We start from the raw sequence: 13814 nt of genomic DNA, 5'->3' as shown, positions 1-13814 counted from the left end.
AGACATGTGAACCATACCTCTCTCTCCCATGCTGCATGGGGCCTTCCTGCTTCGGGTTACTTGAGGAGAAGGGAAGACTCTAAATTTGACTTCTGTTGTTGACGAGCTTCTTCATATCGGACTGGAATGTTTCTCGTGTTTCTAAAGCTGGTTAACAATTAACCTGGAGCGACCTGTTGGCGAAAAAACAGCTGTCTGAGCAATTTATTTCATTTTTTTACATTTTAAATAGGATATAGTATACTATATATATATATATATATAGTCTTGATTTTCCCGTTACCTGTAGACAAAGCGTCGCGTCCTCTTCTTACGTCTGCGTGTCAGAGGTCAGAGGTCAGGAGGAGCTGCATCGTCAGCGAATAACGAACGGAGCAAAGTCAGCGTGAAGACCGTGAATACGCACGGTTTACACAATCAGGAGCTCAAATACAAAGGGGTATATACACAATACATTTATATATAAAAATATGAATTTGTTTCTATCCACGAGGATCAAAAGTACCACTTAATCCAGTACATTGAAGTACTTTTTTTACACATTTTTATTCTATCTGTATATTTAATACTCTTCTTACTGTTTTGTCTTTCAATTTGATTCATTATTTATTCTGTTAATTTATATTACTTGATGTTAATCTTTATTTACTTGTGAGCAATGCTGCTGTAATCCCCCACTGAGGGACTAATAAGGAATTATCTTATTTTATCTTAAATTGAAAAAATAACTAACTTAAGTTGAGGACTTGATTGTATTTGGAAAGAACATCTTATTTTGAAAAACCAGACCGAGTCACATGGACTTGTAGTAGAAAATTCCTGTCATGCATTCTTTAAATAAACCAGCAGGTCTCTGTGGACTCAAGTCAGAGTTCTCCATCTTTTTTTCCCCCATCAGAAAGCCAGGAGCATGCTGGGTAGTGGAGTAGCCTCGGGTGCCTGCTGGGTTAGCTTCTCGGCGCTCCTCCCCGAGCAGCTCGGCGGTGTTTGGTTCAGCAGGTCCGGCCGGCCGATCGGTGTCGAGTGTCTTCGGTCACCGCGAGGGCTTCAGGAACAAAACGACAAAATGAAAAAAGAAAAAAGGGACGAAAATACACAGGAACGCTCAGAGGTTAACAGACTGTTTCCCTCATGTCTTGTGAAGATGTCAGCCAAATTATCTGACCAGAGGACAGTTTGTTAAGCTGTTTACTTTCCTCATGATGCCAATTCAAAAACTCTTTAGTTTGTTATGTTTTTATTGTGTTACAAATGGGCTTCTACTGCGTTTCATCATGTTGCATAACGACAGTAAATGTTCCTTCCAGCGTCAAGGACACAACCTGATGGCGCTCCTGCAGCCGGGTGAACGTTATCCAGTGTAACCAGAACCAGAGGACTAGAAGAAGGATCCTCTTGCTCCGTTATATTCAGGTCACACATCTAGAACCCTCGTTTATATTGGATTGTTTTGGTTGCTTTGGATTTTATGTGAAGAAAATGATCCTGACTCGTGTACATTTTTAAATATTATATTTTATTTGTATTTTACAGAGAATTCAAGGCGAGGAAGCAGAAGTTACTCCAAGCCGTTCCTCACTTTGTACTCTTGGACATCCGTACTGTGCTGCTTGAAGAGCTGAGGGAGGAAGGAAGACACAGACGCTGGCGTTAGCACGCTCTTCATGTTCAACTCCACTTAAACCAGAAAATAAGAAGTCTCTTTGAAACTAAAGTAATAAAATCAAGGACTACTCCATTTACGAAGAGAATATTACACTAAATGACCAAAAAAAAAGGAAAGAAAATGAGAGTGAGGGCCTCCCTAAGACTTTTGTTATCACGTAATAATTAACATTTCATTGTTCTGTTTAAAACTAAACAAGCTGTTTTTAGTATTTGTCCTGATCCAGCACGATTCACTGAAAATGACATATATAAAAAATGTGATTCATGTTTTTTGTTTAAATAAAACATTACTGCCTTCTCCTAGGAAAACAAACAGACGCTCTGAGGGATAGTACGGTATATGCTGAATGGTTCACCCGATACAACCTGATGCACGACTCGGGGATAAAATAGTATTTCATCTTGACTAAAGACGTGTGGATCGCGTCGCCAAAATGACATAAATGGGTGACAGGCGTCAACTCAGTGGGCAGAAACGACCCGCAGTGAGAGTGAAACACACACACAAGACTCTGACAGCGGGAGGATCACGTCTATAGATGACATGATAATAATAACAACAACAACATGAGGTCATTTACCAGGCCCCAGAGGAAAACAGTTGCTCCCAAGGCCGCGCTGACCCTGAACCAGTTGGGGTTAACGGTGTCCATCTTAGTGCTCCTGAACATAGACCTGGATCCAACTGCAACAAAACAACAATAATAGCACAACATCATCAACAAACCACACAGTTTACACACAACAACATGTTCTTGGCTTTGTCAGTCAGCACTTGAAACAGCCATGAAGAGTAGCATCAATATCCTGATTAGAGGAATGGACCCTTGCAAACTAAAAGAAGGAATCACTTGGCAGCATGTATTAGAATGTATTAGATTATTTAGTTTGACAAGACACACGAGCTAAAAAAAAAGCTATAAAGTATGGGGAAATGTGATTGCAACCATTCTTACTAGCTTGAAAACGTACAAACATGATAATAATATAGTCGCAACAGCTCGGTGCATCATGTGGAATCACTAAAAACACACTGGCACATGAAGCACATCTCCATAGGAGAGAAACTAGCTTACATGCTACATAGAGGCTAAGCTAAGGTCAGGCTACAAAACAAATAGCGAAGCGGCGTTCGCGAGGCAAAAATAACAACGTGTCTTCATAGTGACAAAACACAACATTTCCATGAACTCATTAAGATTATGTCAAGAATTTACCTTTGCTGAGGAAAGCAGCTCCAGAGAGTAGCCGGTTGAACGTCATGTTAGCTTCAGAGCAGCTAGCTTCATCCGCTCTGAGATCCCGCTGGTTAGCTCCGCACTCGATTACAACGTCCTGGCAGACTGGAGTAGACGATCCAAGGATCACCGATAAGCCGCTGAAACGCAAATAAAAACGAACAAAATAATAGCGTTTATCACTTTACACTATGGCAATGTCTTTATTTGTAATGTTTTGATTTATTACCCAGTTTAGGAAAGTGCTTTGCGACTGTGGATACGCAGAGCGGCCGCTCGGCCTGCGTTCCACGCGCAGACTCAGAGCGGCCTGACCCGGAGGGGAAGCGCAGCGGCCATTTTGCTCGGAAAAGGGGGGCCTCGGCTTCAACACGTGAGACGTTGGAGAAACTGAAACAGAGGCTGGAAAAAACAGTCCGGGAATACCTGACTCCAACGAGGATATCATTCATGTGTGAACCGACAGAGGCGTAAGGAAGCCAGCACGATGCCCACCATCACTCTTCCGCCGAAGGAGAACGCTCTCTTCAAGAGAATACTGGTATGCTAACGCGCCGTTAGCTCGCCGGGTAATGCTAGTCTGTCAAGTAGCCGTCAGTTGTTAAGCTAGCAAGCTAGCAGTCAGGGCAAGTAGATAGGAATTAACCCACAAGCGCATTCCAGTACACTGTGATGCCCACGTCCCCGTTGTGCACGAGCGGTTGTGACAGTGCAACTAAGGAAACGGCAACTTAGTTGCCCATCAACCCTGCGCGGTGTCGTCGCCATGCAGCTAGCCTTAAAGCACAAAGTATAACAGCAACAAAGCTGCATGGCTCGTGACAGCCACGCGCAGCTTAGCGTTAGATGAACAGGTGAGGGTTTTTTTCTTTTTAATAAAGTTGTATCCAGTGTCGTGGCAATGTGTTGCCCGAATCGCTCTCCCAGTTGCTGCTCATTCATCAGCGCAACAGTCGCTGTAACAGAGCAGAAACAGGCTGTTCCTGCTGGTTTTACAGCAACTTACTGTTTTGTTTTTGTTGTTGCATTCAGCTCTCACAGTACTGTCAACTTCTTATTGCTCTGCACTTGAACCCTGACTCTGCGAGGCTCGGCGCCGCAGTGCATTGTGGGTCGTGTGTGTTGAGTAAAGTCTGCTGCTGTGTTGTTCTGTTCCCAGAGATGCTACGAACACAAGCAGTACAGAAACGGCCTGAAGTTCTGCAAGCAGATCCTGGGCAACGCCAAGTTCGCTGAACATGGAGGTAAGTTCACTTTAGAGACACACACACACACACACAGCTGTTGACAGTTGCACGCACATTCACATGCATGTCACTGATGCATCTGTGCAGCTGCTATCGACCTCTAGTTGTCACGTTGTAATGTTTTTCGGGGGATTTTCAAGAAGTGCACTTTATTTATTTATTTTTTTAAGCTGTTGTATAAGAACATGCATTAGTGCCTCATACTGTATTACTCACGCCTTTTCCAATTTGCTGGCGAGCTCCTTTTTAAAAGATACTGTGACGTTAATAACTCTGTAACTACACCTGATACCGGCTGATGGGAGAGAACAAGTTTAACTCTCAATAGAAAGAAATTCCCCCCCAAAAAACAACAACTTGACCCTGAAAGTCACTTTTATGATTCACGTTTTCCATTTCAACGGCTCTCTGAATCTCATTCCTCCTCCTCTTTGTGCCGCAGAGACTCTGTCCATGAAGGGGTTAACCCTCAACTGTCTGGGCAAGAAGGAGGATGCCTACGAGCTGGTGAGACGAGGCCTCCGCAACGACCTCAAGAGCCATGTCTGTATCCTTACGTCCAAACCCCCCCACATCGGGGCAGCCAGGTTCCTTCTGTGTGTGTGTGTGCGTGTGTGTGTTTGTTTGTGTTTTCTATTTCCTGAACCCGTCCTCCAGGCTGGCACGTGTACGGCCTGCTGCAACGCTCCGACAAAAAGTACGACGAGGCCATCAAGTGTTACCGCAACGCTCTGAAGTGGGACAAGGACAACCTGCAGATCCTGAGGGACCTCTCGCTGCTGCAGATCCAGATGAGAGACCTGGAGGGGTACAGGGTGAGTGTCGCAGGGCGGGTTCGGGTTCGGACCGCCGGCAGAGCGCTTCAAGAGCCGATGGTGGCACCAACAGATTCTAGAGACATCTTCGTGTTCTGTTTCTGAATCTGCTTTAAAAAGAAAGAGGCTCAAAATATCAGCAGCATACATACAGACATCTATATAAATGTTTATTCTTGTAATCAAACTATTGTTTCTCATTCATTTGTGTCATTTAAGGTTTACTGTATGCTTTGAATCCTCATTGTTAGTTTAAATACTACATTTTATCACTTTTTACTGTTTACACACACATTTCACGCAATGTTTGCTCATGAACATTTGGTTTAAAGTCATGGAAATTTGGTTAAAAGTCGTGTAAATATGGTTTAAAGTTATGAAAACCTGTTGGTCAACATGTCGTGTCCCCGTCACCGGATTCTAACACCTCCTTCTCCACCAGGAGACCCGGTACCAGCTGCTGCAGCTGCGTCCGGCCCAGCGGGCCTCGTGGATCGGCTACGCTGTCGCGTATCACCTGCTGGAGGACTTCGAGATGGCGGCCAAGATCGTCGAGGAGTTCCGCAAAACGCAACAGGTAAAGTACGAGATGTCAGACTGAGGGAGACTTTACCAACACCGACTGGACTCGTTTGATCCTCTTGGAATCATTTAGACGTTTTTATATGGACAGAGAGGTGTGTGTGTGTGTGTGTGTGTGTCCAGACGTCTCCAGATAAGGTGGACTACGAGTACAGTGAGCTGCTGCTGTATCAGAACCAGGTGCTGAGGGAGGCCGGCCTGCACAAGGAGGCGCTGGAGCACCTCAATAGCTACGAGAAACAGATCTGCGACAAGCTGGCAGTGGAGGAAACGAGAGGTGGGCGGCGGGACCTTAAAAAAAAAAAGGTTTCTGTCGGTTCTCCAGCGACGTGAAACGGCATTTTGAAGCGTTTTGTGTGTGTTTGTGTGCAGGAGAGCTGCTGCTGAAGCTGGAGCGGCCCGACGAGGCTTCTGCGGTCTACAGGAGTCTCCAGGAGAGGAATCCTGAGAACTGGGCCTACTACCAGGGCCTGGAAAAGGCCTTGAAGCCAGGTGAGCACTCTCCCAACGCCCGCACCGGATTGGCTCCACTAGACCTGGTCATCAGGGCGGCACCACAACTTCAGCTCAGTTACAGGTTCTGGGTTCCACGCAGAAAAGAAGCATGCTAGCTCCACCTAGCGCCACCAAGCTAGCCAAGGAAGGATGCTGCGTTCACATCAAAAGAGTTGCAAATCATTCTTGTGAGTAGATTACATATGAAGTGAATGGGGGCGAAAAAGCGTGCGTCTGTACTTGAAAGCTGCTAGCGCCATCGAGCTAGCCAAGGAAGGACGCCATCAACGTTTACAGCTAATGCTGCGTTCACAACAAAAGAGTTGCGAATTATTCACGCTGGTAGATTACATGTGAAGTCAATGCACAGAGCCCACGGATGTTTGTGGGGCTTTCACAACGAGTATAAAGCAGAACTAGCGGTTATTTTCATTGGTGGAAACGGCAGCTAGGTTTTACATAGATAAACCATGGAAAGCCGGAAGTCAAGCGAGTAAACTCAGGAGAAGAAGCGTTGCAAAAAAGTCAATTAGTGTTTTTTCCTTACTTTGTTTGTTTTGTGTGTTTCCAGGAAGTGTCGAGGCTCGACAGAAGATCTACGAGGACTCTTGGGTGAAGTTCCCTAAAGGCCTGGTTCTCCGAAGACTGCCTCTTAATTTCCTCACAGGTAAACACAGTGCAGCCTGCAACACCACCTCACTGCACATAATGACAATATAGTCCTTTTTGTAAATAAAGGGGCGGGGAAACAGGCTGGTTTTTGACGCAAACACACATTTAATTAAACATTAAGCATCATCTCACCTCATGAAAGAAGGGAACCGTCTCCAGCCTTCTTCTTCTCAGCTTGAGCCACGAGGTCGTCGTGATGAGATGTTCCTGTCTTGTATGGTGGGGATCGAACCCCCGGGCCGCTGTCCTCGTCTTCCTCAACACAAAGCTCACTTTGCGGTACCTTTTCTGTGTGTTGTGCTGGGCAGGGGAGAAGTTTGGTGAATGTCTGGACAGCTACCTGAGGATGAACTTCAGTAAAGGCGTCCCGCCCGTCTTCACCACGCTCAAGTCCCTCTACGCCGACAAAGAGAAGGTGACGACGGACACGATGTTCATGTTCACGTGTTCGAGACGTTCCTCGTCTGCAATCAAACTACTGAACTTGTTTTCTTCTCCTGCAGGTTGCGATCATTGAAGAGCTAGTTGTTGGTTATGAAACCTGTTTAAAATCCTGTCGAATGTTTAGTGAAAATGGTGAGTTTCCTTATTTATCTTTCTTTAAGAGGCTGAACTGCACAATGACGTTCATTTACGCTGACTTTGAAATAATGAATCTGCTTCTAAAAGAAAGAGGCTCAAAATATCAGCAGCATACATACAGGCATCTATATAAATGTTTATTCTTTTAATCAAACTATTGTCTCTCATTCATTTGAGTCATTTATGGTTCACTGTATGCTTTGAATCCTCATTGTTAGTTTAAATACTACATTTTATCACTTTTTACTGTTTACACACACACATTTCACACAATATTTGCTCATGGACATTTAGTTTAAAGTCATGTAAAGTCATTGGTCAGGATGTGTGCGTGAACCCTGACTGTGTGTGTGTGTGTGTGTGTGTGTGTGTGTGTGTGTGTGTGTGTGTGTGTGTGTGTGTGTGCAGACGATGGGAAGGAGGAGCCCCCCACCACCCTGCTGTGGGTCCAGTATTTCCTCGCGCAGCACTTTGACTTCATCGACCAGACCGGCCTCGCTCTGGACTACATCAACACCGCCATCGACAGCACGCCCACGCTCATCGAGCTCTTCCTCATCAAGGCCAAGATCTACAAGGTCAGAAAGAAGCAGCAGCCGCTCGTTCCCACGAGGTCATCGGCTTCGATAAAACCCGAATGATGACGTCGTTTGTTGTTTCCCCACCGCAGCACACGGACAACATAAAGGAAGCCGCCCGGTGGATGGATGAAGCTCAGGCTCTGGACACGGCCGACCGCTTCATCAACTCCAAGTGTGCCAAGTACATGCTGAAGGCCGGCCTCATCAAGGAGGCGGAGGAGATGTGCTCCAAGTTCACACGGGTGAGAGGCTTTTGCTGCTAGATGGATTGGTGCAGTGGCTAAAAATCAAGGAAAGGTGGTTAAAAGCCAAGGAAAGTTGGCTTAAAGTGCTAAAAAATTTGGTTAAAAGTCATGAAAATGTGGTTAAGTCTTGTAAATTTGGATAAAAGTCCTGGAAATTCATTGGTCAAAATGTGCATGAAACCTGCCGATAACAAGTGAGCATTTTCAAAGCCCACGGTACAGAGTGTGACTGTGTGTGTGTGTGTGTGTGTGTGTGTGTGTGTGTGTGTGTGTGTCAGGAGGGGGCGTCGGCCGTGGAGAACCTGAACGAGATGCAGTGCATGTGGTTCCAGACCGAGTGTGCGTTGGCCTACAAGGCCATGAACAAGCTGGGCGACGCCCTGAAGAAGTGCCACGAGATTGAGAGGGTAAGCCCCGCCCCCATAAGCCCCGCCCCCTTCACCACGTCTAGGTAACACTGTGTCCCATGAGCTTGTCATCCTGAAACCAGTCGATCTAAACGCACACATCTCCTCTTCCCCCGCCGCCGTCAGCATTTTGTGGAGATCACAGACGACCAGTTTGACTTCCACACGTACTGCATGAGGAAGATGACGCTGCGCTCCTACGTGGACCTGCTGAAGCTGGAGGACGTCCTGCGGCAGCACCCCTTCTACTACAAGGCCGCTCGCACCGCCATCCAGATCTACCTGGCGCTGCACGACAAACCTCTGGCCGACGACAACAAGGAGAGCCAGGCGGACACGGGTCAGCGCCGCCGCGTGTTCATGGCGTCTAGTAGTTAAAGTCCTGGAAATGTGTTATTCTCATGTGTTCATGATGCTTACATAGTTCTGCTGCAAATGTATCAGGGTTCATACGGTCATGGAAAATTTTGTTAAGTCATGAGAATTTGGATAAAAATTTTAAAAAATTGGATTCAAGTCAAGGAAATTTGGTTAAAAGTTCTGAAAATTTGGTTAAAAGTCAAGGAAATTTAGTTAATAGTCTTGTAAATTTGGTAAAAAGTCTTAAATTTGGTTAAAAGTCAAGGAAATTTAGTTAAGTCACGGAAACTTTAATAAAAGTTATAGAAAAGTGGTTAAAAGTCATGGAAAAGTGTTCAAAAAGTTGAGTAAATTCATTGGTCACAATGTGCTATCTGTTAGCACGCTTTAGGTCGTATGCTAACAAACGCAGTAAAGTAACTTCCTTCATGTACTTCATGTGAAAAGCCATATTGAATCTTCCTCTGCGTTGCTCCCTGTAGAGAATCTGCCGGACAAAGAGTTGAAGAAGCAACGCAACAAGCAGCGCAGAGCGCAGAAGAAAGCTCAGCTGGAGGAGGAGAAGAAGAACGCGGAGAAGGAGAAGCAGCTGAAGAACCAGAAGAAGAAGAAGGAGGACGACGACGAGGAGATCGGAGGACCCAAAGAGGAGCTGGTACCGGACAAACTGGCCAAGGTGTGTACCTGTTAGCGCTGGAGAGCGCAGCTGCTAGCTCCCCGCTAGCTGCTACTGTCCACGTCCTAGCTGTAGCAAGCCAGCACTGCTGCTAGCTCCCCGCTAGCTGCTGCTGCCCCGAGCCGGGCTGGTCCCGCTACCTTCGGTGGTTGTCGGGGAGCTATCAGCAGAGCTAGAGGCAGAGCTAGCGGGGGTACCGGAGGTAGCGGCGGCTTGTAACCACAAGTTTCACGCTAACCGTGTTGGACCTCGTGGTCACCAGGTGGAGAATCCTCTGGAGGAGGCGGTGAAGTTCCTGATCCCCCTGAAGCACCTCGTACGCAACAAGATCGAGACTCACCTCCTGGCCTTCGAGATCTACTTCAGGAAAGGTCGGGACTCATTTCAGTCTCAAACATTAAGATGATCATCACTCATTGAACTAATGTGTGTGTGTGTGTTGTTGTGTCTCCTTCAGAGAAGTACCTGTTGATGCTTCAGTCCATAAAGCGAGCCGTGACCATCGAGCCCTCCAACCCGTGGCTGCACCAGTGTCTGGTGCGCTTCTTCAAAGGAGGTGAGATGCTAGTAGTGGGTTTGTGGGGATGTGTGTTGCTTTGTTCGACTCACACAAACACACAAATGGTGTGAAACGTTGTGTGATCAGAGTGGACGCGTAAAGGTCGAGTAGACTGCAACCACAAACTGTGATTTACTGCTTTCAAAGCTTCATGTGGGGTCCTTTATTGTGTATTTGTGTGTCTGTGTGCAGTGTGTGAGAGTGTAGACCTGGCGCCGGCAGTGAGGGAGGTGCTGAAGCAGGAGATCTCCAGACTGTTTGGGGAGAGCAACCCTCAGAGCTTCAACAAGAACTACTTGAGCCAACACTCCAGCTCCATCCCACACAGGCTGGCTGGTGAGCAACACACACACACGGACACACATGGACACACACGGACACAGACTTGTGCACTCCTATAAACCTGAAAATGTCATGGATTTTGAATTTAAGAATTTCCAGTTCTGTCTTGCATCCTCCTGCCTCTGTCCTCTATCCTCTCTCCTACTCCCTCTGTCCTCTCTCCTCCCCCGTGTACGCTTAGTGTCTGAAGGTGTGTTTATGTGTTTGTGTGTGTGTGTGTGTTGCAGCTGCTAAGATGATGGTGTACCTGGAGCCTCTCTCTGACACGATGGCCTGTGAGATCGCGACGGCTCTGGACGAGTCTCTGTCCGGTAGAAGCATCCAGGTACGTCGTCCTGCACACACCTGCACCACAGAGCAAGAACAGTGTCACTGGCGAGGTTCTCCTCCATGTCCTGATCATGCGACGCTCTAAACGACCAATCAGGAGCAGCGCTCGTAGCGTTAGCAACAACGCTAACGGAGGTTACATTATGATGCGTTCAGGCTCTGCTCAGGGAAAATGAGTACCGGTTGAAGGTAATCTAGTAAAATGTAGTGTTGAGGGAGAAACTAGAATAAATCCAGATGTTTTCACATGCATTTAAAATAGATATTAGAGACGTTTACAATAACTTTATTATAATACATTAAAACTATTAATGACTTGTTTTAATCCATAAAAAGGATTAAACGCCCCCGCTCGTTAGTAATCTAAAAGTTTTATTTGCTCCTATTTTTTCTTTATTCCTGATCCGATCCGCGAGTTTTCATCACCCAGACTGACTCCGCCTCTTTTTTCCGCGCCGCAGATCTGCACCCGGGTCCTGGAGGCTCTGCGTGACGGACAGCTGGGCGAGGGCCAGCAGCAGAAGGCCGCCGAGGCCTACCGGGTCGCCTGCCACAAGCTGTACCCCTACAGCCTGGCCTTCATGCCGCCGGGCCACCAGGACAACAACGCCACCATCAGTGCCAACGGAGACCTGTCGGCGGGCGAGCACGACGACGTGGCCAACGAGATGTGAGGCGAGGAAGAGGAGGAGGTGCGAACGCGCCGCCGGACGCCGACACGCCCGTTGACCCCGCCCCCTCTCTCCCGGTCGCTGGGCTCCGGCTGCTGTGAGTCGGCCCCTCAATGCACTGATCTGACGGACGAGAAAAGGGAGCCGGCACCCGGAGGACGGCGACTCCCATAGAACTTTTTAAAATTCATTAAAAAAATAAAAAATAAAAAAAAATTACAAAAAGGCCCGATGCACAGTTGTTCTGAAAAAAAAAAACACCATTTAAAAAAAATGCTACGGAGAAGCAAAAGAGGATTGTGGGGGAGATCGAGGACATGGGACGCTCCTCCCCTCGAGACACAGTCTAAGTTTTTTTCTATGACTCCCGTGTTTTCATGTCCTTCTCGTCGGCGCATTCTGCTTCTCACGTTTTTAAAAGTAATTTATATATTACAAACTGACAAATGGATTAATAAAACAATGTTTGCAAAAGGTACCGTGGTGGTTGTGGTGTTGGTGTCGTGTCAGAAAAAGCAGGGAAGTTGTTGCAGCAGTTCTCTGCTCTGCCACACGAGGGCGCTGTGAGCACAGATGTATGAGATCATATTTATTATATAAATATATAGATAGATAACTGAGGTTCACTTGAGTTTACATTATGATGCGTTCAGGCTCTACTCGGTGAAAAAGAGTACTGGTATCTAGTAAAATGTAGAGTTGTTGAGAATCTAGATGTTAGAGATGAAATATGATCTGTTTAATGTAACTGAGCAGATTAAAATATGTATTTACAACTATTCGGGTCCACGTCTAAGAAGCTCCCATGGTCAATGAACGTCTCACTGAGGATCAACTACTGACGTCGTAGTAAAGTCAAAATACTTTGAGAAGTTATACTTTTTGAGTTGCAATAGAAATGCATCAAATTGTAAACGTTCATCATGTTTTGTATTAAAAAATCTCTCTTAAATTTGTCAGATAACTCGCAATGTTTCTCTGAAGTATGAAGTCTCGCGTAATACATGTACTCCAGTACAAGTATCTGGAATGTGTACTACAGTACTACTTACTTTCCGCCGCTGTAGACGTAAGCCGCTCTGTTCCTTTTCCCGCCTAAATATATTAATTTATGACGCATTAAAGTGGTCTCATTGATAATGTGCAGTGATGCCTCTCGCCACCAGGGGGCAGGCCAGCCCTGCGAGAAAGGAGAGGCGATGATGTCGCTCTACTTTAAGAATCCCAGATGCTCTGAGCTCCTTATTGAGAAGCCCTGACGTACTGAGAGAAGGAGCGAAGGGTAGGAGGAAAGAAAAGGAAGGAGGCAGGGAGAGGAAACAAGGAAAGTGAGACGGGAAAGGAGAGATGATGGAGGCAGTTGGTGATGAAAGAGAAAGAGACAGAATGAAAGAAAGAGAGGGACGACAGAGGAGGAGACACATCAGATACAGGACCAGAGAGGAAGATGATGGTGAGGAAGGTGGAGAGACATTGAGACAAAGGGGTTGACTCACTGTTGGCCAAACGTCCTTGGAGACTCAGGGAGGAGGGGGGGGCAGCAGCTGGGTCACACACACACACAGACACACACACACACACACTGACCTGCACACATGCGTGCATACAGAAAAAGATGTGTTTTTAGTTTGTCACGGAAGATGTAGACACTTCCTGATAACGTATCAGTAACTTTTCTAGAGGTATCAGACGTCGTGTGAGGACCCTGATGAACCCATCTTTAAGTTGAAGCGCGACGGTGTCCAGGTTCATCTAATCTTTGTCTTCATCAACTCTCCGCTGGTCATCCGGTACGTTCTTGTTCTGGAGCTCGAGCTCCAGTTCAGAGTTGTCATGAAAAAATGACTTCTGGTCTGTTGAGTGTTCAGAACTGTGAGCGGGCCCGCGGCGGCGGCGGCGGCGGCGGCTTCACAGAGCGGCACGAGTGTCCCAGTGTGCTGGAGAGGGGACGCCGCTGTCTCAGGATTTGGGACTCGAGAAGAAGAAGAACATGAAGATGAAGGGAAACAACATTTCCACAGAGGGACAAAACGACCCACAACGTCACAACGTGGCACGCCATGAAGGACCCGCAAATAACTGCGACTGTGTGAAGCAGATCAATGAGTGACTGTGTGCTCGTGCAGCATGAAGAGAGGCCGAGAGGCGGATCAGTAATTGGAATCCTGTTAATACCGATGCCGCTCTTCTAATTCCCCCCCGCCCCCCCTCCTCCCTCATCTTCCTCTGAGCTTCATCGACATGCGGCACAATGCGGTGGATCCATCCCTCACCGGCCCACCAGGAGGATCCGTGAGGGGATTCAGGGGCTGAGTTGATTGGATTTGTGGGGAACCAATCAGTC

At 46.8% G+C, this 13814-nt stretch overlaps 1 protein-coding gene and 1 long non-coding RNA gene across 2 annotated transcripts; both read left to right on the top strand.

Annotated features, from left to right (window-relative positions):
* The first annotated feature begins 915 nt into the window (after positions 1–915).
* On the top strand, positions 916–1948 carry LOC137790254 (uncharacterized). Its single transcript, XR_011077885.1, has 3 exons — positions 916–1111; positions 1308–1413; positions 1534–1948. It is a non-coding gene; the product is annotated as an uncharacterized lncRNA (long non-coding RNA).
* A 1088-nt stretch (positions 1949–3036) lies between these two features.
* LOC137790250 (N-alpha-acetyltransferase 15, NatA auxiliary subunit-like) lies at positions 3037–11946 on the top strand. Its single transcript, XM_068584293.1, has 20 exons — positions 3037–3447; positions 4066–4150; positions 4596–4700; positions 4811–4968; positions 5411–5545; positions 5674–5827; positions 5923–6042; positions 6617–6712; positions 7026–7132; positions 7221–7293; positions 7708–7877; positions 7970–8122; positions 8404–8532; positions 8659–8872; positions 9375–9568; positions 9831–9939; positions 10026–10124; positions 10320–10463; positions 10697–10794; positions 11261–11946. Exons 1-20 carry the CDS (start codon positions 3394–3396, stop codon positions 11471–11473), a joined length of 2610 nt encoding a protein of 869 aa, XP_068440394.1. The 5' UTR covers positions 3037–3393; the 3' UTR covers positions 11474–11946.
* Positions 11947–13814: the final 1868 nt, after the last annotated feature.

This window comes from Clinocottus analis, unplaced genomic scaffold, assembly GCF_023055335.1.
Source record: "Clinocottus analis isolate CAN_PGR_092001 unplaced genomic scaffold, fCliAna1.0.p SCAF_10, whole genome shotgun sequence".
Taxonomy (NCBI): domain Eukaryota; kingdom Metazoa; phylum Chordata; class Actinopteri; order Perciformes; family Cottidae; genus Clinocottus; species Clinocottus analis.
Note: the sequence above shows the minus strand (reverse complement) of the source record. Positions and strands in the feature narration are given on the sequence as shown.